At 41.8% G+C, this 25,131-nt stretch overlaps 1 protein-coding gene and 1 pseudogene across 1 annotated transcript in view; both read right to left on the bottom strand.

Moving 5' to 3' along the window:
- Nucleotides 1-8,638, bottom strand: part of LOC112247019 (ubiquitin carboxyl-terminal hydrolase 43) — a 116,124-nt gene extending 107,486 nt beyond the window's left edge. The window contains exon 1 of the mRNA XM_042307408.1: nt 7,676-8,638. Within this exon, the coding sequence (XP_042163342.1) occupies nt 7,676-8,296 (621 nt within the window). The 5' untranslated portion in view covers nt 8,297-8,638. The remainder of the gene's footprint in view (nt 1-7,675) is intronic.
- A 1,075-nt stretch (nt 8,639-9,713) lies between these two features.
- LOC112247018 lies at nt 9,714-23,302 on the bottom strand (annotated as a pseudogene).
- Nucleotides 23,303-25,131: the final 1,829 nt, after the last annotated feature.

Here is a 25,131-nt window from a genome sequence, read left to right as displayed (position 1 = left end):
CACACATTCTTATTTTCAATGACGGCCTAGGAACGGTGGGTTAACTGCCTTGTTCAGGAGCAGACCGACAGATTTTTACCTTGTCAGCTCGGGGGATTCAATCTTGCAACCTTACAGTTAACTAGTCCAACGCTCTAACCACCTGCCTCTCACTGCACTCCACGAGGAGCCTGCCTGTTACGCGAATGCAGTAGAAGCCAAGGTAAGTTGCTAGCTAGCGTTAAACTTAACTTATAAAAAACAATCAATCAATCAATCATAATCACTAGTTAACTACACATGGTTGATGATATTACTAGTTTATCTTGCGTGTCCTGCATTGCATATAATCGATGCAAAGCAGGGGGATGATTTAACAAAAGCGCATTTGCGAAAAAAGCACAATCATTGTACGACTGTACCTAACCATAAACACCAATGCCTTTCTTAAAATCAATACACAGAAGTATATATTTTTAAACCTGCATATTTAGCTAAAGGAAATCCAGGTTAGCAGGCAATATTAACCAGGTGAAATTGTGTCACTTCTCTTGCATTCATTGCACGCAGAGTCAGGATATATGCAACAGTTCGGGCAGCCTGGCTCATTGCGAACTAATTTGCCAGAATTTTACGCAATTATGACATAACATTGAAGGTTGTGCAATGTAACAGGAATATTTAGACTAATGGATGCCACCCCTTCGATAAAATACGTAACGGTTCCATATTTCACTGAAATAATAAACATTTTGTTTTCGAAATGATAGATTCGACCATATTAATGACCAAAGGCTCGTATTTCTGTGTGTTATTATATTATAACTAAGTCTATGACATGATAGAGCAGTCTGAATGAGCGATGGTAGGAAGCAGCAGGCTCGTAAGCATTAATTCAAACAGCACTTTCGTGCGTTTTGCCAGCAGCTCTTCGCAAGCACAGCGCTGTTTATGACTTCATGCCTATCAGCCAAATGGCTGGTGTAACCGATGTGAAATGGCTAGCTAGTTAGCGGGGTGCGCGCTAGTAGCGTTTCAATCGTCACTCGCTCTGAGACTTGGAGTGGTTGTTCACGTCGCTCTGCATGGGTAACGCTGCTTCGAGGGTGGCTGTTGTCGATGTGTTCCTGGTTCGAGCCCAGGGGGAGCGAGGAGAGGGACGGAAGCTATACTGTTACACTGGCAATACTAAAGTGCCTATCAGAACATCCAATAGTTAAAGGTATATGAAATAAAAATGGTATAGAGAGAAATATTCCTATAAATACTATATTAACTACAACCTAAAACCTCTTACCTTGGAATATTGAAGTCTCATGTTAAAAGGAACCACCAACTTTCATATGTTCTCATGTTCTGAGCAAGGAACTCAAAGCTTTTTTACATGGCACATATTGCACTTTTACTTTCTTCTCCAATACTTTGTTTTTGCATTATTTAAACCAAATTGAACATGTTTCATTATTTATTTGAGGCTAAAATTGATTTTTTTATGTATTATATTAAGTTAAAATAAGTGTTCATTCAATATTGTTGTAATTGTCATTATTACAAATAAATAAATAAATATCGGCTGATTAATCGGGATCGGCTTTTTTTGGGTCCTCCAATAATCGGTATCGGCGTTGAAAAATCATAATCGGTCGACCTCTAGTCCAGATTGTCTAGCCCGGCAGATTTGTAGGGGTACAGATTTTGCAGCTCTTTCAGAACATCAGCTAACTGGATTTGGGTGAAGGAGACGTGGGGGAGGTTTGAGCGAGTTGCTGTGGGGAGCGCAGGGCTTTTGACCATATGGACCAGTCCCATCAGTCATATAAATAGGACCACTGCTAGGGCTTTTTACTGTAACAGCAGCTACATTAGATGACCTCTGAATGTTGGTATGCACTGCCTCTTTCTCTGTGGTGTCATCATCAAGCAAATTAGGCATGATAATGACTATAGTGGGTGCTGGTACTGTAAAACTGACATATACTGTATGTACGCCCAGGGGTTAAAACTTCTTGGTGACAGGGGGCAGTATTTTTACGTCCGGATGAAATGCATGCCCAAATTCAACTGCCTGCTACTCATCCCCAGAAGATAAGATATGCATATTATTAGTAGATGTGGATAGACAACACTCTGAAGTTTCTAAAATTGTTTGAATCATGTCTGTGAGTATAACAGAACATCTTTAGCAGGCGAAACCCCGAGGACAAACCATTCAGATTTTTTTTAAAGTCACTCTCTATTCAATTGGTTTTCATTGGGAATCCAGATTTCTAAGGGACCTTCTTGCAGTTTCTGTCGCTTCTAAAGGATGTCAACAATCTTTAGAAATTGGTTGAGGTTTTTCCTTTGTGTAATAAAGAAGTACGGCCATCTTGAACGAGGGTCACTTGAAGTGTACTGTTAGATAGAGGCGCGTGACCAGAAAGCTAGCTACAGTTTGTTTTCCTCCTGTACTGAACACAGATCATCCCGTCTTTAATTTTATAAATTATTAAATACCTAAAGTTGTATTACAAAAGTAGTTTGAAATGTTTTGGCAAAGTTTACAGGTAACTTTTGAGATATTTGTTAGTCACATTGCGTAAGTTGGAACCGGTGTTTTTCTGGATCAAACGCGCCAAATAAATGGACATTTTGGATATATATATCGACGGAATTAATCGAACAAAAGGACCATTTGTGATGTTTATGGGACATATTGGAGTGCCAACAAAAGAAGCTTGTCAAAGGTAAGGCATGAATTATATTATTATTTCTGCGTTTTGTGTAACGCCTGCAGGGTTGAAATATGCTTTTCTCTCTTTGTTTACGGAAGTGCTGTCCTCAGATAATAGCATCGTTTGCTTTCGCCAAAAAGCCTTTTTGAAATCTGACATGTTGGCTGGATTCACAACAAGTGTAGCTTTAATTTGCTTTCTTGCATGTGATTTAATGAAAGTTAGATTTTTATAGTAATTTATTTGAATTTGGCGCTCTGCATTTTCCCTGGCTTTTGGCCAGGTGGGATGTATATCCCAGAGAGGTTAAATTGAGAGGTGGGGGGGGATGACTGTGAGAAGGTCAGTTCTGTCAACCTTTTAAAAGGACATTCTATTCCAAAATAAGTGAAAATTCTAAAATAGAATTTCCCACTTTGGAAATGAACCCAATAACATATTGGTCCATATTATCAGGCAGGTGTGTTATTTAGCAATAAGCATTATCACCTGATGTAGCCCACCTGATGCTAACTCTTAGATCTAAACATTAGGCTATCTTGTTGCCAGTCAGCAATATATTGATGACTTGAATTCCCACCCCCAACAAAAAAATTCCACTGGCACTCAGCGAACCAAGGATCATGTACTGTGAACTATTGCAGGTCTACCTGTTACACCTGACCCGTGTTACAATTAGCCCCGATCTTATGCATTCAATGCCATTAGCGAGCTCTGACGAGCATAAACCATTTCATTGCTAAAAAATATGGTTCTAAAATAGTGCATTTTACACATTTTTGGGATTTGAGAAATAAGTGTAGTAACACTAGAACGCTCCGTGATCCTCCTCTATTTACAGTGGCCATCATAACTGCTTTCAAATGTGGGTTTTCCCGTGACTGTATTAAGAATGTTGTACAATGACTGGACATCCATATGTCTCTCCCTGTGCAGCACTAATTTGAGTGCTCCTCAAGAGGAATATTACTTTCTCGCATAGAATGCGACAGGCTGAAAAATTTAATAGGTAAACTGTTCTACTATTAGGTTGTCTGATTTTGCAGTTGCCTACACATGTTTTTGGTTGTGGAAAATGAAAATGTGGACAACACATTTTTCATTATATAATTCAAAATTAGGGAGCGGTGTCATGCCCATAGAGGGCACAGGTGCACGTACCCCCACAGATTTGTCTTGTTTATATATATTATTATTATTATTTAAAAAATAATACTACTAGCCACCTAGCAATTTTATGCCCAGATAGATTCCTAATCTCCCATAACTAGCTACCAAGAAGCCATTTCAGGCTATCAATCAAGTTAGAGTAGCTAGCTTGTCTAACTATATTAGCTGGCATGCCTTTAGAAAAGCAAGCAATTACTATGTGACCTGAATAAGACTCACATTACTTTCAATATTTTACCCACATTTTTGCAGAGATGCAGAAAAGCATATTTAGTTTCTTTAAAAAAAGACTGTCAGGAGGATATAGACAGCTCAAGAGGTTAGATGTTTAGATACGCAGCAAAATAAACAGTTTTGACATAGAATTAAGCTTAATTACTATAGTTCTAGATTGCAGCAAAATGCTGTTTCAGATGTTTGGAAAATGCTAAATTCTCCAACTTCAGGACTGGGACATATCCCAATATGGATCACCCCCAAGCCAACCTCATGTACTTTGTGCCCCCTCAGATTTTTGGGGTGAATGACGCCCCTGACCAAAGGTCCCGGGTCTCATTTGAATCATATGTGCCAGGTGTCAGACCCGTTGGGACCCAGCCCAATTAAACCCCTGTGTACGCCTGAAGAGAAGATTTACAGAACAAGAACAAGTGTCATCTCCCTGTGACTTCACTGAGTCATTTAACTTCATATTTAAAGTCCTGTAACCCAAAGCTCTGCCAGATCAGATAGCCTAATCATTAAAAGGAGACCCCAAATATTGACACATCCTTGGAAGCCAGAGTCACTCTCACAGTATTGAGTCATCACACAAACATGTCAAAACTCTAAACTGATTTATCCTTCCAACACGACCAGATAGTCCATCTGCTCCGTAGAGAGGGAGTGAGGACTGAATTCCAGCTCAAGAGGCCTTCATCCCTCCCTCCCTACCCTCCCTGACCCCTGTCCTAGGACTCTCCCATGTTATTGAAACCTATATACTAGCTGTTGAGTAACTGTTTGAGTTTCTGTTTTCAAACCTTCTCTGGCCCCTCTATGCAAACAGTGAAATCCACCAGGAGGGATTCAGAGAATGCACTAGGACAAACAGATCAGATACTCTTTAAAACACACATCTGATTCTGATCCCAGAGCAGGTAGAATGAAGCCCTCAGATCAGAGGACAGTGACAGGTAGGACATGATGAACGGGAAGAATATATATATAAAGTCGTGGGCACAGTACTTAACCTTCGATACCACATTTCAGTAACCCTCCCCCGACAGCGTCAGTCCTGCAAGGTGCTACTGGAATGTGGCTCAGTGCCAGTCATCCTGCGGTAGCTACCTTTGTGTTTTATTTTTCTCCTGTCTGCGCCACCAACCTGCCTGAGAGGACACTGGGACAGATCACCATTTAATGGTAACTTTTTGCTTCTAATAAACCAATGACCTCTCTTCTGAATTCACTCAAAATACATTTTGCCTGCTTATAATGAGGCTTGAAAAGTCATTTCTTTCTGCCAAGCTGTCAGTCATTCTCACATTAGAGTTGACTTGGTGCATAAGAGTGAATATTAGCCTGTAACTGAACAGCACACGTGTGCAACCACCAAATTGCTTTTGCTAATACATTGTGTTACATCATAAAGTTTACTTACATTCACTTTCATTTTCTCCTCCAAAATTGTGTTTATTTTTTTATGACCCAAACACTTATCCACCTTCTTTGCTATTCCTTGTCTATGCTATTCACTCTATCTCCTCTTACTCTGTCAGAGGCATGTGGAGTGACTGATAATACTGTTTGAGAACTCTGCTCTGAGATAATTATGAAGTGGGCCATTTAAATTACGGGGTAAGGTTTTTGATTGTTTATAGATAGCTGGTTGTTTTGTCTGATGCTCCCATGGCCTAAGGGCTCAGACAGGGGCCTGACAGCTATCTGATTATCTTATGGTGCCTGCAGACAGCTGTGGAATTACATAGAAGACCGTTTTAGATGGCCAGACATGAACTCATGACCCTTCTGGTCACAGAGCCACAGCCAAGATGCATGCCTGTGTGTACTTAAACACAGGAAAGATCTCATCACATGCATTGAATATTTATCATTACAGCTGTCTTGAGATCTGAACTATCTTGACTACATGAAGCCAGCTCAGATTTTTGTCCTCTCAAAATCTGACAGGAGAGCCCCACAAGATAAGAAGGAGAACCCCCCCACAAGAGAAGAAGGAAGTGGCTATAGATGGAGAGGAGTTGGCAGGGTATCCTTAGAAGAGTGAGCTTGTGAGAAAGAGTTACTTTTTGGGGGAGAGGAACGGTCACACAGAACATTGAGTCAGACAGAGACCAAATAAACTAGTTAGGATTGATTCTCCTCTGAGACCTCTCTGGCAGGAGGTACAGCACTGACTGCACAATAAAGGTAATAAAATCTCTGGATAGTAATTTAGTCTGGTATTGTGGTGGGGCACTCTCAATCTGCCCCTCATTGACCACCACCCAGACAAAACTTCTCTAACTCTTCTAATTCCATTACATTACACTGAGCTAGAGACAAAGTGATTGAGCCCCTGGCTTTGCACAATGCAGGGTGAAGGTGTGCCTCTAGTTATGCTTACACCTCTTCTCCTCACAGATCAATTAGCATTTCCAAGAATAAATCCATTGTGAATGTCTTGTCCTACCCCTTATCATCTTCTCTTTATCTGGCCTTGAACTATATAGGAGCTTAGCACTGCAGGCGAGGGAGTGTGATAATTGTGTTTTCCTCCTCTTTAGCGTGGGCAGGGTGGGAAAGCCTGAGGGGAAACTGATACTGTCACCGCCTCCTCATCCACACTCAGATCCACACTCAGATCCACACTCAGATCCACTCTCAGATCCTTTAATGGAGAGTGTTCCTCTTAATAAACAGTCGTCTCTATGGCAATGTTGCCTAACTAACATAATGAAGTGTGTCCTATTCAGAGACACTCCAATATTGTAAATGGTGGTGAGTCAGCCAGGTGCTATGCTCATCATCTCAGCGACTGGAATATTAAAGCCCAGTGTTGGAAGCCGCCATACCTGGAAAATACTCAATATAACACACCAGCTTTCAAAAGTCTGTTTAGAGTATAGTAAGTCCATTGTTTATGTTCAAGGTTCTTCTGTGCTGTGAGTGTCTGATGGAACAAAGTGCTAGCTCAGCACTCCAGACAGACACCTGGTAATCCCATGCCCTGACTCCAGTGACACACAGTGCCAGCCAGCCACCTCATTAGTAAGTGGTGAACTAAAAGCCATCTGGGTAAACTCACAGACTATAAAAGCACTGTAGAGATGAACTGGAGTTCAGCATAGCTATCAAAGCTCCATGATGCACTGACTTGTAAAGTAATCAATCCTGGAGAAAGAAATAAACAGGTTACCTATAGGCTAATAAATCTTATGAACTCCAATGTCATGGTTAGTGCCTCAGCATCATTTTTGGAATATCAAATCAAATGTTATTTGTCACATGTTTCATAAACAAAAGGTGTAGACTAACAGTGAAATGCTTATTGACCAATATGATAACATTTTCTGTAAATCCCCTCAATATTTTAGGCAAATGTCAAACAAATTGTTTTTTTATCATGTTAGGAAAGACTGTTTTTTATGTTGCGGTTTCAATCAAGGTGCAATCAAGGTATACAGGGGCAAATGGAAATACAGCAGTTATCTTCAACCCTGGATCTCTGGTACTATAATGGCTTGTCCTGAGTTTATTACATAGTAAGTATATTGTTAGTACACAGGTGTAAGAGCAACTCAATTTAATAATAGCCAACTATAGCCTACCTTGAATTCCACGGACAGTTGCGGGATGTATTCCAGAGTCCAGAGTGCCCTAACAAGTGATGCCAACTGCTCCGTGACTTCACCTCTGGCATGCTGCGTGTCTTCACTTTTAACAATCCCATTAATTCTCCTTCGACTCAAATCCAATTTGTACCATTCCAACCCGAGATACTCTGCGAGCAGGTCAGTGTTGCTCAAGCACTGGACCACGGCGTTCATGAAACAGGTGTTCCCGTGATTTTTCAAGCCTAGAACACCTGGAATGTTGCCACCATAGCACCATAAAACCCTTTCTTTCACCGAGCAACGGGAAGAAGCTATCGAATTATTTTTAACAGAATCCTCCCCGGCGACCTGGACATCCTCTTTGATATTTTCTGAGTTGGCACTGAGTGTGCAAGGTGTCCCGTCACGAAACCCCCCATCGTCATCCTCTGCGCCCTGAACTGCAACGTCTCCAAAGTGGGTAAAAGTGCCCAAAGTTTTGATAATTTTGTTTACAAAACTCCCCACCGACTTCAATGATTTCTTTCGAAAAAGCCGTCCATGTTTCTGTTTGTTTTCCTTGCGCGCTGCTGCCTTTGACGTGGCTTCATCCTTCACTCTGCAGTGTTTATCCATATCTTTATAATACTTTGCCGATGTTGGAGAATTCTGGAATTAATTTCGAGGCCAGTGTGCCACTTTTCTGCAGAGATTTCCCATCCGGATACCGTGAGGAGGACAGAACACCAGCGCACAGAGGTGAAACCATGGCACGTCAACTCATATCAACTCCGTGCAGCTGGTAAACGTCACACATTTCAACACTTACTGAAACCCTTAATGCTTGTTGACCAAATTACACGAGCTCCATCGATGTTCAACATTGCCCGCGCCTTTCCTTGCCTCCTACTTGCAGCCTTTACGGGCATGTACACACTCACTTACCCATCGCTTCGAACTTCGCCTCGAAAGAGGCGTGTATTCATATGCGTAGTGTGTGACTATTCCCTCCCACTTTGATTCTAGTCCCTGTTATCATCAGAGTAGTTTACGCTGGCATAGTAGGCCATATAAACGCTGACTCACAAGTTGATGTTTCCAGGTTTAACTTTGATTTTCATGAAAACAATCAAGTTGATGTTTCCAGGTTTAACTTTTCTTCCCATGAAAACAATCACCTGAAGAGAGCAGTAACCAACCATACACAACAAGATAGAAGGATATGATGGAAAATAAGCAGACATATTTCAGTTAGTTTCATCTCAAACATGAACTTTATGGAGTTTGTTGGTTGGGGGGAAAAACAGTCCACTATCTTTGCAAAATCTCTGTTAGGCCACCTTGTAAGCATAAGTGCATTGCTTTTACATTCACAGCAATATCATTCAATACCTTGGGGAATGCCCTGGCAGAAATGGAGACCTTTTTGAAATAATGTCTTGTTAATCTATACTCAGGCAATGAAATGGGATCACTAATCAGAGTAGGATTATTAAAGGTCCAATGCAGCCGATTTTTATCTCAATATCAAATCATTTCTGGGTAACATTAAGTACCTTACTGTGATTGTTTTCAATTAAAATGGTTTTTAAAAAAATAAAGCTTCTTAGCAAAGAGCAATTTCTCAAGCAAGAATTTTGCTAGGACTGTCTGGGAGTGGTTTGAATGGCGAGGGGAAAACTGAAATGTATCTGTTATTGACAGAGAGATTTGGAACTCTCTTTCTTATTGGTCTATTAAGTCATTTACCACATGGTGATGTCACCATGATAGGCCAAATCTCTACCCAACCAAAACAGGCAGAAATTTCAGGCAGTCTTTTCAAACAGTTCTTACACTAAAAGGGTATTATCATAATTTTCACAATTTTACAGTATTTTCCCAACCACATAATGTGGAAATATGTATCAATCACGTTTTTGACTCCACTGGACCTTTATAGAAGTGTTTCTTATTTTGGCTTATTAACCATAAATTGAAGATTTATTGAGTAATAAAAAATAACTCTGATATCCAGACCAACTCCCCTCACCAGTGCTACACTGAAAGGGAATCAGGGTGGGGAGAATTTTGTCCAGGGCAGGTGAGTGTACCTCCATGTCAGTATGGACCCATCTACACTGATGCTGATCACGTACTTGTTGTTGGAGCACATCTTGATGCTGTTGATGCTGCCACTCACTGTGCCCAGTGCCGATGTCTGTCACCTGCCCCTCAGAGTACCCCCCACACATTCACCAGCTTGTCATCACCATTTGCCACCTACGTTGAGACACAAAGCAATACATTATTATGGGATATCAGTGTTTCATTTAGTCTGTTGTCAGTGCAGTACAATGGGTACAGTACAGACTGTCTCATTTTACAAAGGCTTGATGAATGATGTCTCTGAGAGACAATGAAATGTTGTGGCCTAAGATTAAATTGAACTGTATAAACCATACATATGCTGTTTCTTAATCTGTGCCAGTTTCTCACAGTAGGAAAATAATCCTGCAGCAACAGGAAATGTAAATTATTATGTGGATTATAATTAATGGATTTTTTTTTGTAGGGGGTTGATACAGTTTTCATTAGGTCAAATCAAGTCTGAAACTTTAAAGTGGAAATTACAAACTTAACGCATCTGTATCTGTCACAAACTGGTCTCCATCGAGGGTGATGTGCATTCCATTAATGGATCCTGAGAGGGACCCTTCTAGTTCTCGTAAGGCAAACCCGTCATACACCTCCCAATAGCCAATCCATCTCAGAAAAGATACAGTATGTTAAATATTACAGGCCTTGATGTGCAGTAAACGAGGATCATAGAATAGTTGTGTGAAGACTCTCATTAAACTGCAAAATGCATACAATAACAATGTATAAAATCCACCCAACAGTTTCCAAAAGCGCATGCTCATTATCTTTCAACCAGGATTATAATATGCAGACTATTTCACAATGACCACTATTCATTATTTTATTTTATTTTTTAATCAATGCAAGTCTGTGTCCAAATCGCTCCTCCTGTTTAAAAATGTTTATAAGCAGATGTATTGTGCATGCCAGCATTTATTGGCTGGTAAATCATTTTGGGAGATTTAGAACTAAAGCCTTGACTTTCTCCTAATGAGTCCTTCACGGTATGCAAAATAGAAACTGCTACCGTCTATCAAATAGTAAAATGCAGTGGTTAAAACATGGTTGTGTGTGGGAATGAGCCATAATCATCTCTGATAGTATAAATATATAAATGTATAAAGTCCAGTACCCAGATGCACAGGGCGGGGTCGAGACCCAGGGTCTCGAGCTTGATGACGAGTTTGGAGGGTACTATGGTGTTAAATGCTGAACTCAACTCCAGCCACTTTAATAATGGGAATTGATGGGAATTGATGTAAAATATATCACTAGCCACTTTAAACAATGCTACTTAATATAATGTTTACATACCCTACATTATTCATCTCATATGTATACGTATATACTGTACTCTATATCATCTACTGCATCTTTATGTAATACATGTATCACTAGCCACTTTAAACTATGCCACTTTGTTTACATACCCTACATTACTCATCTCATATGTATATACTGTACTCGATACCATCTACTGCATCTTGCCTATGCCGCTCTGTACCATCACTCATTCATATATCTTTATGTACATATTCTTTATCCCTTTACACTTGTGTGTATAAGGTAGTAGTTTTGGAATTGTTAGTTAGATTACTCGTTGGTTATTACTGCATTGTTGGAACTAGAAGCACAAGCATTTCGCTACACTCGCATTAACATCTGCTAACCATGTGTATGTGACAAATCAATTTGATTTGATTTGATTTGGTGTTGGCAGCTGTCTTCTTCCAGCTTCGGCCTCCCATTGCAATTGTTATTTGAAGTTATTTTTAGACCACAAATAACACATTTCCCTTTTAAAACGCAGGTGTCTTTCTATTTTTCCCTTGGTGAAAAGTGAATTAACCTACAAAGAAGGAGCTCAGGAAGAGTGTAGATTTTACATCCTATGTGATTGTGCTCACCACTTTTCATGAAAAAACATGTGCCCCAGTAGTGTAGTGTAGACATACCTAGTCTACTGATGTAAAGAAATGATGCTAGCAAAATGTATATTCTATTTATACACAAAACACTCCCTCAGTGAAAAATAAAGAAAAAAGTGTGTTTCTTTGAAAGTGCTGCAGTTTGATCCAGAGTCCTGAACCTAAAAAATCAGGTCCAAACTTCCATCATGAAGACATATGGATTGTACTCATGAAATACTTGATTATAATACTACGAAAACCACGCCTCAAGAGAAATTATCTCTGTGGAATACCTCAAAATAACAATATTTTATGTGATGTTAGTGTGCTACTCAATGGATTGCTCTGGTCCACTAGTGAAATATATATGTTTTAAGTTAAACAAGGAGAGATCATTTTCCAATGAGGTTTTCTCTGTGAAGAAGTAAACCTCATCCTAGATGAAGTGGGTGACAGAGACCATCTGGTTGCCTGAGTCATAGCTATGCCGTCTGCTTTAGGAACAAACAATCCCTTAGCAGAGAATACAATGCGCTGTCATTGTCACTGCGTTACGCTACTATGACGTCTGGCGCTAAAATATGACCAGCTGGCAAGGAGATGGCGCTCACACACAACTCACTCACTGTGCGATCAATCATCCATTGTGTTTCAAAACTCATGGTAATAACTGTAAATAAATACTATGGTAGTCATTAACCCAATCAGAGTTGAATTCTCCCTTTACTTTAGTCTGTGGCACAAATGAGCCTGACCTCAGTAAATGCTCTTCTATGTCCTACTGTGGTGGTGGGTGTACCTTTCTGTCTGTGTCACTAGTGATGATCTGGTACTCCTCAGGGTGGTAGCAGACACTTCTAACCAGAGTATATCTGCTGTTTCTATTTGTTTCACTGTTTCACTGTTAGTATTTGATTATATTTGTTAAACTATTAGTCCTTTCTTCATATCAATAGCATTGTAACCAGATTCTGTTATGAATAAACATGAGCCAAGGCGTGCAATGCTTGTGGTTTTTGAAAACGTTGTTTATCTGGTAGGCCCTAACAGTGCAGTGGTTTCATGCCCACTAATTACCTTCTACGGCATAAAGGTATCTATAATAAAATAATTTGGTGGGTGCTTATTGTCCTATTTCATGCATGTACAAGTGTGTATTAATATTCATGTGTGAATTGGAAATGTGTATTTTTGCATATCCCAACCTTCCTTGAGACACCCTTGGAAAGTGGGGTCACGGCCAGGGTTTGCCATTATCAACGGCGACCATATTTGTACTTTGTAATGCTCATGGTTCTTTATCTCCATCATTGTTGTTTATCTTTATCTCCATGGTGCTTTATCTCCATCATTGTTGTTTATCTTTATCTCCATGGTGCTTTATCTTCTTGATCTTTACCTGTCCCTCCCCTCCTGCTGTCAATCGTCTTGCAGCCTCTGGTGGTGGCAATGGCTGTCACTCACACCCATGCTGTGGGCGTTGTGCAGAGTCATCATCAGCCTGCCAGTCTCAGGAGTGAAGCCACAGATCTTACCATCATTCCAGGCTGAAAGAAAACAACACAACAAGTCAATGACTGGGAGAAATACAAACATGAATGCGTGACAGAAAGTGTTGCTTTTCTTTCATCCAAGTTAAAAATGGCACAACTGTTGTTGCCCAACTAAATCACCACCAGAGGAGTGAACAGAGGAATGTATTTGCATTTCCAGACAGACGCGGCTGATAATAGAAAGCCCCTGAGTTTCTGCTGCTAAGAAATGGAATGGGAAATCCACCACTGATGATGCTCCTGCCGTCAATCATGAATTCCACAGCGTTGCAGCCAGGTCATGTTGGGCACAGTGATATGTAGCACTTATTTAGAGGTCTCCGTATGCCACGTCCAGATGTCATTCTCAGAACGTGGCAAAGAGCTCAGATGAGCCACTGTGAGATATACATCAAGATATATATGTTAATTTAAAACACTTAATATCAGCCCATAAGGAATTGATCTAGCTATTGACCATGACTATGATAAATATCATGCTTAACAATATCTACTTTGGAGGACACAGGACATGATTTACAGTAAATGATAGTATAGCCCCCTCTACTGGTGTCATTTGAAAAGGCAAATGGGCTTCAAAATGAACAGCCAGTCAAGCAGAATCAGTTCCCTATTTGCATTCAGTAGGGGACTGAGCCTGCACACAAATGGAATGTGATGGCGTATATTATGTGACCTTTTAGCCTGTTGTGTCACTCACATTGTTCATGGCACTGTTATGGCTGGTGGTGATCAGGTGATGAACTCCTCTTTGAAGTCAGTATAGTTGAAATGGTAGATCTGTGTCACTTCTGTGCCCACAGAGAACTGGTGACCATCACCACGGGGCGCTATGGATGTCACACCTCCTGCTGAACCTTCCTGCCAAAGAGAGTAGAAACCAAAGAATACACATACAGGTAGTATTCATTGAGTAGTACAGTGGTGTATTAGATGCTTTTGGAAGATGCACACAGGATTACTGAAGTGAGAGAATAAATATATAAGTGAATAAAGACCTCCATTCCAGACACTTGACTCACTTGATGTGTTTGAAGTTGGATGAGGCTCCTGAACAGAGGGAACGTGCCATCTCCTGAGCCGACATTATGTTGCCTGTCTTCATCACAGATTGTGTTCACCCCATGTAGACAACAAGGGGAAATGCATGCTGAGTTCTGAGGTTTGTACTGCAGTCTATCTAACTAAGCCAGATATTAAACTCCTTCAACTGTGTTCCTTTTTTGAAGCCACCTTGCTGAACTTATGTTTCACTGGGCCACGGCCCATTAAGAAGCTTAGTCTTGAGATTGACACTCAGGATATCTCCACTGGTGCCACAGTAGAAATAGTATAGCTGATCCCAGCCTTCCTCAGGGATCTGTACCATGAAGCAATTTCAAGTTATTCAGGCTGCAAACAGCAGGATGCTGAGGGAATAGCACTCTCACAAATGTATCAGGGCTCTACAGACTACATTTTTCAACTTAGGTGCTCCTTGTATGAAAGGTCAGCGTAGAGCCCTGTGTATGTGTTAGTGCACTGTATGTTCTGATATTATAATTAGTATAGAACAAGAAGGCCCGCACTCTGTTAAAGCTCCCAATTCACAGATTTATCTTAGCCGATTTATGACCAAACGAAGATCTGTTTGGGATCGAAACGTCAATAAATCGGTGAATTGGGAGCTTTAACAGTGTGCGGGCCTTCTTGTTCTATACTAGTATTCTTCATTAGCCTAGCACCTGTGTTTTTAAGAATGTGGTATGACCACAAACTCTTCTGATATTGTAATTACCCAAATGCATTTCACAATTGTTTTCAGCTGCCCTGTCTGACATTCAGTGGACCTAATCTTGTGGGGAAGATTACATTTCCAAACGCGGAGAATGTTGCTACAAGAGATGATCAATATCCTTATAGGCCTTTAGCTGTGACATTTCATTAGAAGGTGTGCCAAGCCAAAATTATACAAAAATAGCTATTTAAATATACATACTGTTCTGCCTATACAAAGATGTTGTCACTTGTGTTGGAGTATTGCAGAGTAAGGCAGTGACCACCACTGTGGGCTGAGGCCGAGCTTACACAAATGGATTCTGTTTTCTATATTCCACACCACTATATGGAAATTACAGACACACACAGTTATTCAGTTAAAATGTATGAATATGACTATTTGTACCTATTATATTATAACAGAGGATCTGAGTCAAATGTCAGTATTTCACAAAGTTTGACACACTATTGCTATGGCTAGTACCTGCCACCACCGTGACCCCCAAGGGTCACTAGGTACTTGACATTGGGGAGAGAAGGCCAATCCTTCAACCTTTGCTAACACCAAATTATATATTGAATCCACAAATGTATGACATATTAAAATGAAAACTGGTTACATATGAAGATATGTAGAAACTGCTTATCCAATAGAAATCTTTGATCACGTTATCTATCGGGTCTAACCAATGATGTATATTAACTCTGGATGACTGATTGGGGGGCTTACTCCTCCATTGTAAAAGAAAGATTTTGGAAGCTATAGAAATGCATTTTTTAATGACTACATTAGTTTTGACACATTTATTCTGTTACGGACACCTTTATTGCATACTTTAAAACTATATTATGTTAGCTAAACATAAAACTACTAAATACAAATAAATATCATAACATTTTCCTTAAAGTACTTTTTTTGTACTAATGTTACTATCCCAACTATAACAAGAAAACACTTAAATACATGTTTAAAAATATATATATATTTCACCTTTATTTAACCAGGTTTACAATTGCGACCTGGCAAGATAAAGCAAAGCAGTTCGACACATACAACAACACAGAGTTACACATGGAGTAAAACAAACATACAGTCAATAATACAAATCAAATCAAATCAAATTTTATTTGTCACATACACATGGTTAGCAGATGTTAATGCGAGTGTAGCGAAATGCTTGTGCTTCTAGTTCCGACAATGCAGTAATAACCAACAAGTAATCTAACTAACAATTCCAAAACTACTGTCTTATACACAGTGTAAGGGGATAAAGAATATGTACATAAGGATATATGAATGAGTGATGGTACAGAGGAGCATAGGCAAGATACAGTAGATGGTATCGAGTACAGTATATACATATGAGATGAGTATGTAAACAAGTGGCATAGTAAAGTGGCTAGTGATACATGTATTACATAAGGATGCAGTCGATGATATAGAGTACAGTATATACGTATGCATATGAGATGAATAATGTAGGGTAACTAACATTATATAAGGTAGCATTGTTTAAAGTGGCTAGTGATATATTTACATTTCCCATCAATTCCCATTATTAAAGTGGCTGGAGTTGAGTCAGTGTCAGTGTCAGTGTGTTGGCAGCAGCCACTCAATGTTAGTGGTGGCTGTTTAACAGTCTGATGGCCTTGAGATAGAAGCTGTTTTTCAGTCTCTCGGTCCCAGCTTTGATGCACCTGTACTGACCTCGCCTTCTGGATGATAGCGGGGTGAACAGGCAGTGGCTCGGGTGGTTGATGTCCTTGATGATCTTTATGGCCTTCCTGTAACATCGGGTGGTGTAGGTGTCCTGGAGGGCAGGTAGTTTGCCCCCAGTGATGCGTTGTGCAGACCTCACTACCCTCTGGAGAGCCTTACGGTTGTGGGCGGAGCAGTTGCCGTACCAGGCGGTGATACAGCCCACCAGGATGCTCTCGATTGTGCATCTGTAGAAGTTTGTGAGTGCTTTTGGTGACAAGCCGAATTTCTTCAGCCTCCTGAGGTTGAAGAGGCGCTGCTGCGCCTTCTTCACGATGCTGTCTGTGTGAGTGGACCAATTCAGTTTGTCTGTGATGTGTATGCCGAGGAACTTAAAACTTGCTACCCTCTCCACTACTGTTCCATCGATACAGTATAAACAAGTCTATATAAGATGTGAGCAAATGAGGTGAGATAAGGGAGGTAAAGGCAAAAAAAGGCCACGGTGGCAAAGTAAATACAATATAGCAAGTAAAACACTGGAATGGTAGATTTGCAATGAAAGAATGTGCAAAGTAGAAATAAAAATAATGGGGTAATGTAATTTTGTGCTTTAAAAATTTAATTGAAATACTATATAATACCATTAATTTCTATGGTGGACTGCTCCTACTGGGTAGTGCCAATATGGCCAACCGGTGGCTTCAAAGCCTCTCAATGGGCAATACATAGCATTAGCAATCCAGGGTTTATACACACATCATTGGGTCTAACGGACATCTCGCGCCAAACTGCGCATGTGCATCCGTCAAATCAAAAGGGACTCCTTCGATATAAAGTTGTTTTTGACAATGAAAATGAAAACGTGTCAGTTTGTCACATTGGCGAGGTTGGGGTAATAACATGTTCACCTACACAAGACATTGTCTCGAATCTAGGTTGTGCCTTTACATTTCGAGAAAATTAACAATAAGGAAGAATATTTTACATCTCTCATTGACTGCTCCAACCACGGTCTGGTCTGCGGAGCCTGCTTCACAAGCATTCCCGGAAGTCTTGGGGAAATTAATGGAGTTTTGTAGGGTCCACTAACTATGTGATATTATTATGGATTTTTTTCTGATTGATTGATGAACACAGTAATCAGTTCAGAAGAGATGACTAAAGTCTAGCTAGCTAGCAAGGACGTACCAGTATAACCAATAACTGCATCAATATCAATAAATTAAACATTTTGTGTATATCCAACCTACTAGTAAACGTTTACGAAACACTCTCACTTTTTAGCTTCGACACTGACTGCCAAAAAGCTTTTTCACAGCCCTCCAGGTAGCAACGCTTGGCCCAGGAGCACCTCTGTGCATGCGCGGACAAAACATTTGACCCATATTGAGGGAGAGATTACAATGTTTCCAACCTTTCAATGGACTAATTTTTCTCTCATGATTTTGGCCAATAACTCATGCAGCAGCGTGAAATGTGTGACAAGTTTGACAGAAACTCTGAAAATAATACATTTAATTTATATAGCGCTTTCCATTACGCTCCACCGTCCAGGCAAGCACACTCTCCTCCGTTTCTCCTTCTATGGCTCCTCCAAAACCCAGAATTAAGCAGAATTAAGCATTATATAATAACTTATCCTTATGGCTGAGTTCATACCTATTCTTATATCATCAGTGGAATGCACTTTTCTCTGTTGGAGTTTTGCATAATGTGTTGTGACTCAGTGCCCCTTGACACCTCAATAAAAGTGGTCATGCAAGGGCAGCCACTGTGCAGTGTAGGGGTCTTTATTGGGGTCACATCTGGCTCTGTGTGGAAGACACCCATTTATGACCATGTGAGCTGGATCGCAGGCTTCTTTGCCATGATGACAAATGAGGGAAAACGGTAATTATCCTGTCATGGTCATGTATGACCTTTGGCACCTTAATGAAAGAGCGTATTTAGTGAAAAGCTTCAGTTGACCTCTAGAATCGCATCGTCGGGAGAAATATGACTAACATCGAAGATACAAGACTCACTCTCTTTAGAATGTCTCACACCAAAGATTAACTTCCTCTGTCCAAGTATTTGGTATAGCCTAATACACACCTCTTTATGCAGACCTTTGCCAAACTGTGTTGATTTCTTTTTTCCCCCATTACCTGCAGAGGGCAGTATTTTGAAGGAACTGATGGGTTCACTGAATTGTTTTTCATTCTGCAGATTTTGTGACCACAGTGTCAACACAAATTCTGATGAATGAGCTCCCTGCTTGTTATGACTGCCTTGGGACTGTGGCCAAAGACAGACACCAGTGGAAGAAGATTTTTGCGGCAGGTAACCTAGTGGTTAGAGCATTGGGTCATTAACTGAAAGGTTGCTAGATCGCGTCCCTGAGCTGACAAGGTAAAAAATCTGTCATTCTGCCACTGACAAGGTAGTTAACCCACTGTTCCTAGGCTGTCATTGTAAATAAGAATTTGTTCTTAAGTGACTTGCCTAGTTAAATTTTTAAAAATGTCCCGCCCAGGATGAATAGGACTAGGTAAAGACACTGACACACCTTCTCACTGATTTTCAATTTCAATTGTCAATTTTAGTGCCCATTGTCTTATTTTGATAGTACTGGCTGTTAAAGAGAAAGCAATGTTGTGCCATGTCATTTTTTGTTGCAACAATGACAATTCAGTCCAGAAGATAAAACCTGAGGACAGTCAGAACACAGCAATTCCTGCAGATGGATGTGTAAAAAGACAGAAGAGGTGTAGGACAATAGGACACCATGTTGTCACTGAAATATCTAGATCAACAAAACATAGCTCTCTTAAACTGATCCCCATAGAATTGAAAGTGAACAGACAAATCCGTCATATAGAACCCTTCGAAACCTAAACCTAAAAACAGTGAAACCTAAAAAGCACAGTGTGGGGTCTCTGTGTGCAGTGGTGATGTTACAGTAGTTACGCTCTAGTAATCTAAGCTTTCCCCCCCTCTGATACCGTTGTTCAAGAACTATTTGAGGAACAGCGTGTTCATTGAAGTAGCCAGGAACGAGTAGCCAGGAACGAGAGGAGACAGGGCTCCACCCATTCTAAGACATTGTATTTCCCCCTACATGGGCAGCCCTGAGACCCTCTCCTGGCAGCACTCCAATGTGAACACAGGCCTTACATGCGCCTGATTGGCTCAGCAGGTCTCGGCAGGTGGCTAATTGGATAAGCTTTTAATCTTCACACTATCTCCGCCCTGCTGGATCAGAGGCACAGGGAGGCAGAGATCAGTCCTTTGGTTTAATACTTAGTAAACATTTCAGGACTTAGTAAACATTATGGACAACAGAAACATGACTCACTAAAGATAACTAACAGGATGAATTCAGATGATAATGATTTAATCTGATTTGGGGACTGTGGAGTATGTGACCATTTTGACCTCATGTAAGCATATTTTTTAATCATGTTTTGATTGGAATCAGACATAATTAAAATTAAATAAAATTAAGAGATTTAAACAAATCTGAAAGGACAATGTAGACAAGTGTTGAAGTCTCTGTTATTCTACTTGGATTGCCTCAATTTACATAAAGTCCACATACTGTGAAATACAGTTGTTTTTTACCAAACCACAAATAAACTCTTTCTCATCTGGCTTCAATGGCCCTGCACTGCCTGTAGACTGTCATTCCAGCAGCCTTCTCTGAGACAGCACAGAAGCGTTTATAAAGTATACCCACACAGGCCAACAGAGTAATTGATCGCTCCTCCGTGTTCTCTAATTCTCTCATTCTCTCTTTCTTTCTCTCTCTCGGAGGACCTTAGCCCTAGGACCATGCCCCAGGACTACCTGACATGATGACTCCTTGCTGTCCCCAGTCCACCTGGCCGTGCTGCTGCTCCAGTTTCAACTGTTCTGCCTTATTATTATTCGACCATGCTGGTCATTTATGAACATTTGAACATCTTGGCCATGTTCTGTTATAATCTCCACCCGGCACAGCCAGAAGAGGACTGGCCACCCCACATAGCCTGGTTCCTCTCTAGGTTTCTTCCTAGGTTTTGGCCTTTCTAGGGAGTTTTAACTAGCCACCGTGCTTCTACACCTGCATTGCTTGCTGTTTGGGGTTTTAGGCTGGGTTTCTGTACAGCACTTTGAGATATCAGCTGATGTACGAAGGGCTATATAAATACATTTGATTTGATTTAATTTAATAAACAGAGAGTGGCAGCAGTGTAAAAATGGGGGTGGGGAGCGGACAATGCAAATAGTCCAGGTAGCCATTTGAGTAACTGTTAAGCAGTCTTATGGCTTGGGGGTGGAAGCTGTTAAGGAGCCTTTTGGTCCTAGACTTGGGCGCTACTTTACCGCTTGCTGTGCGATAGCAGAGAGAACAGTCTATGACTTGGGTGGCTGGAGTCTTTCACCATTTTTGGGGCCTTCCTCTGACACCGCCTAGTATATAGGTTCTGGATGTCAGGAAGCTTGGCCCCAGTAATGTACTGGGCCGTACGCACTACTTTCTGTAGCGCCTTACAGTCAAATGCCGAGCAGTTGCCATACCAGGCGATGATGCTCTTAGATGGTGCAGCTGTGGAACTGTTTTGTCGTGTTTGGCCACACAGTCGTGGGTGAACAGGGAGTACAGGAGGAAACTAAGCACAGGCCCCAGAGTTGAGGATCAGCGCGACAGACGTGTTGTTGCCTACCCTTACCACCTGGGGGCGGCCTGTCAGGAAGTCCAGGATCCAGTTGCAGAGCTAGGTGTTGAGTCCCAGGGTCCTTAGCAGAGTGATAAACTTTGTGGGCACTATGGTGTTGAACATTGAGCTGTAGTCAATGAACAGAATTCTCACATAGGTGTTCCTTTTGTCCAGGTGGGAAAGGGTAGTGTGGAGTGCGATTGAGATTGCGTCATCTGTGGATCTGTTGGGGCGGTATGCGAATTGGAGTGGGTCTAGGGTTTCTGGCATGATGGTGTTGATGTGAGCCATGACCAGCCTTCCATCAGAAATGAATGTACTTCTGGTGCACCAAAATGCAATGAGGCTGTTGTGCATTGCAGTGCTTTCTGTGTGGTGCATACATTGGATTTATCAAATGTATGCATCAAATTGTATGTGTAGATTGCTTGACAGAAATGGTAGCAGAAGGTGAATGTTGAACTTCGTTTCACACATATCCAGATGATGCTGCGTACCATTTTGCGCAGTGATGCTGTAGGTGTGATTGAGGCATAACAGAATGATCCCAGTGACGTGGACATCCTCTGATATATGTGTACGGTGTCCCTTCACAAAATTTAATTTACAAAACTCCCCAAGGACTTAAATTATTTATTTCGATAAAGCCGTCCAGGTTTCTGTTTCTTGTCCTTGTACTTTGCTGTTTTTGCCGTGGATTCTTCCCGTTTATCCATATCTTTATAATACTTTGCCGATGTTTGAGAATAATGGAGTTCATTTCGAGTCCAATGTGCCACTTTTCTGTAGAGATTTCCCATCCGGATACCATGCGGAGGACAGAACACATGCGCACAGAGGTGACACCATCTTGGAGCCAAGGCACATCAGCACATTGACTTGGTGCAGCCGATAAACGTCCCTCATACATTCCAACACTTACTGAAACCCTTCATGCATACATGTATTTTGTGGAAATTACCAGCAGGGACACCTGAAGTCAATATTAAATTTAAAATGATTTATTATCAGCAAGCTGGAGAGGTTCCAACAAACTTAATGCACCATAGTACACGTTGGTCGGGAGCTCCCCCCGGGACAGTCCCGTTAGTTCTCTTATATACTGCTTACACAGACAAGTTATATTTGCATGATTAACATTATTGAGAAAGATCAGCTGACAACAGGGGAAAGTCCTTGTGGCGGCACGGAGAGACGGCTGACCGGAGGGAATAGACCCCACTGGGACAGTCATGGGGTAGCTTCCCATTTCTGTAGTTTCCCATGCTTCGCAGTATGTTGGAAACACCCGCTTTAGCTACAGAAAGTCAACATACGAGAATACCCCTAGAGTCTGCGAGAGCGGGGGCGGAAGATGACTCATCGGCTGACAACATGGTAATGACTGAACTGGAAACGACTACGAGTAATGAGAGCACAGCACAAGAGAACACCACAGCAACTGTCACAAGTTCTGCTGCAACAGTGGGCCACAAACAGATGCAGGTATGTGTCTGTGGTTGGAGGAAAGTTACATCACACCATGGGTTGAGGATCCACCAGGGGAAGAAGGGGTGTTTGGGTAAAGAGAGACAGAGAACTCGCATTGTTTACTTTCTGCGAAAGCGATCAAATCAGTCGAATGAAGCACAGCAACTGGACGTAAACCATAGTTTGCAGTGCATCAGTACCACTGTCATGGAGGACGTAAACTCAAGCACCGAAGTAACAACTGAGGTGGAACCAACAACAGGAGTGGAACTCACCCAGCCTCCCAGACCTGCAGTCGAGAGGAGACTACCAGGGCACAGATCGAATGTGAAGTGGCCTGGCGCCAGTGACAAGAAGTTGTGGGAAACAGTGAATACTGACCTTACCTTGACCCTCGAGAAACTTCGAGGCACAGTGGAGAAGAAGTTGGAGAGGATGGGGGACATCATCTATGAGTACGGGACAGAAAGATTTGGAGTGGAAGAGGCAAAAGGCGGGAGAAAGGTTCCAACCCCACCAGTTTCCAGGAGGCAACAAGAAATCAAGTGCCTTGTTCAAGAAAGGTGGCAGCTTAAGAAATAGTGGAAGAAGGCCTCGGAAGTGGAAAAGGTGGGCATAGAGGCACTTCAGGCTGACATCAAAACCCGGTTGGCATCCCTCCGTAGAGCAGAGAACCTACGGAAATGCAGAAGGAAGAAAGAACAAACTAGAACTCGATTCTATAAAGATCCCTTCAAGTTCCTTAAAAGTCTCTTCACAAAGGAAAAAAGTGGAGCTCTAAAAACAACAAAGAAAGACTTAGAGGAGCACCTGAGAACAACAAACTTTGACTCAAAGCGACATGAACATCTGGCCATCCCATCAGATATCCCACCCATTGAACCCCGGAACATCATATTGAGACCAGCCCTCCGACATGGAAAGAGGTGGAAAACACAGTTCGACGGGCAAGAACAGCATCAGCCCTGGGGCCAAATGGAGTCCCGTACAAAGTGTATAAGAACGCACCAGACGTCCTGAGGTTCCTCTGGAGGCTTATGAGAACAGCTTGGCAGAAGAAGATAATACCCAAAGTGTGGCGTAGGGCAGGCGGGGTCCTGATCCCTAAGGAGAAGGATGCAGTGAACATCAGCCAATTCCGCCCAATCTCCTTACTGAATGTCGAGGGTAAAATCTTCTTTAGGGTCATTGCCCAGAGGATGGCCGAGTACCTGCAAAGGAATGCGTACATCGATACATCTGTACAGAAGGCAGGAATATCAGGGTTCTCTGGCTGCATGGAACATTCCAGCATGATCTGGCACCAGATCCAAATGGCCAAGGTGGAGAAAAGGGACCTCCATGTAGTCTTCCTCGACCTCGCCAATGCATTTGGCTCTGTGCCCCATGAACTCCTGTGGTCTGCCTTCAGATTTTTCCACATACCGGACACCATCACAAACCTGGTGAAGTCGTACTTCCAGGATCTGCAGTTCTGCTTCACCACCTCAGAGTTCACCACCTCATGGCAGTGCCTGAATGTAGGTATAATGGCAGGATGTACCATTTCTCCGTTGGCATTCACAATGGCAATGGAGGTTATCATCAGATCCTCAAAATGGGTTGCTGGTGGACAGCGAGTCGACTCTGGTTTCCACCTCCCTCCACTCAGAGCCTACATGGACGACATTACAACATTGACCACCACTGTCCCATGCACCAGGAGACTGCTCAGAAAACTCGAGGAGAACATCAGCTGGGCCCGTATGAAGATTAAACCATCCAAGTCACGCAGCATCTCGATTGTGAAGGGAGTACTCTCTGGCCTGAAATTCTTCATCGGAGATGACCAAATCCCAACAGTGTCTGAGCAGCCGGTAAAAAGCCTTGGAAGGTGGTATGATGCAAGCCTGAAGGACAAAGACCAGGTGCAACAGCTGCGCAAAGACATCAGTAGTAGCCTACAGTCCATCGACAACACCCAGCTACCTGGAAAGTTAAAGCCCTGGTGTCTGCAGTTTGGTCTCCTACCCGGGTGTTGTGGCCCTTAGCACTGTATGAGGCACTTAGCACTGTATCCAATCTCAACAGTGGAGAAGATGGAAAGAGGAGTCACAGGCTACTTAAAGAAGTGGCTCGGAGTTCCACGATGCCTTACCACCATAGGCCTCTATGGAGATGGTGTCCTCAAGCTGCCCCTCACCAGTCTAACAGAGGAATTCAAGTGTGCAAAAACCAGGCTCCAGATGACACTGAATGAATCTCGAGACCCAGTGGTGAGCAACAACGCGCCGAC

This window comes from Oncorhynchus tshawytscha, linkage group LG27 (assembly GCF_018296145.1).
Source record: "Oncorhynchus tshawytscha isolate Ot180627B linkage group LG27, Otsh_v2.0, whole genome shotgun sequence".
NCBI lineage: Eukaryota > Metazoa > Chordata > Actinopteri > Salmoniformes > Salmonidae > Oncorhynchus > Oncorhynchus tshawytscha.
This window is presented reverse-complemented; position numbering and strand designations above follow the sequence as displayed.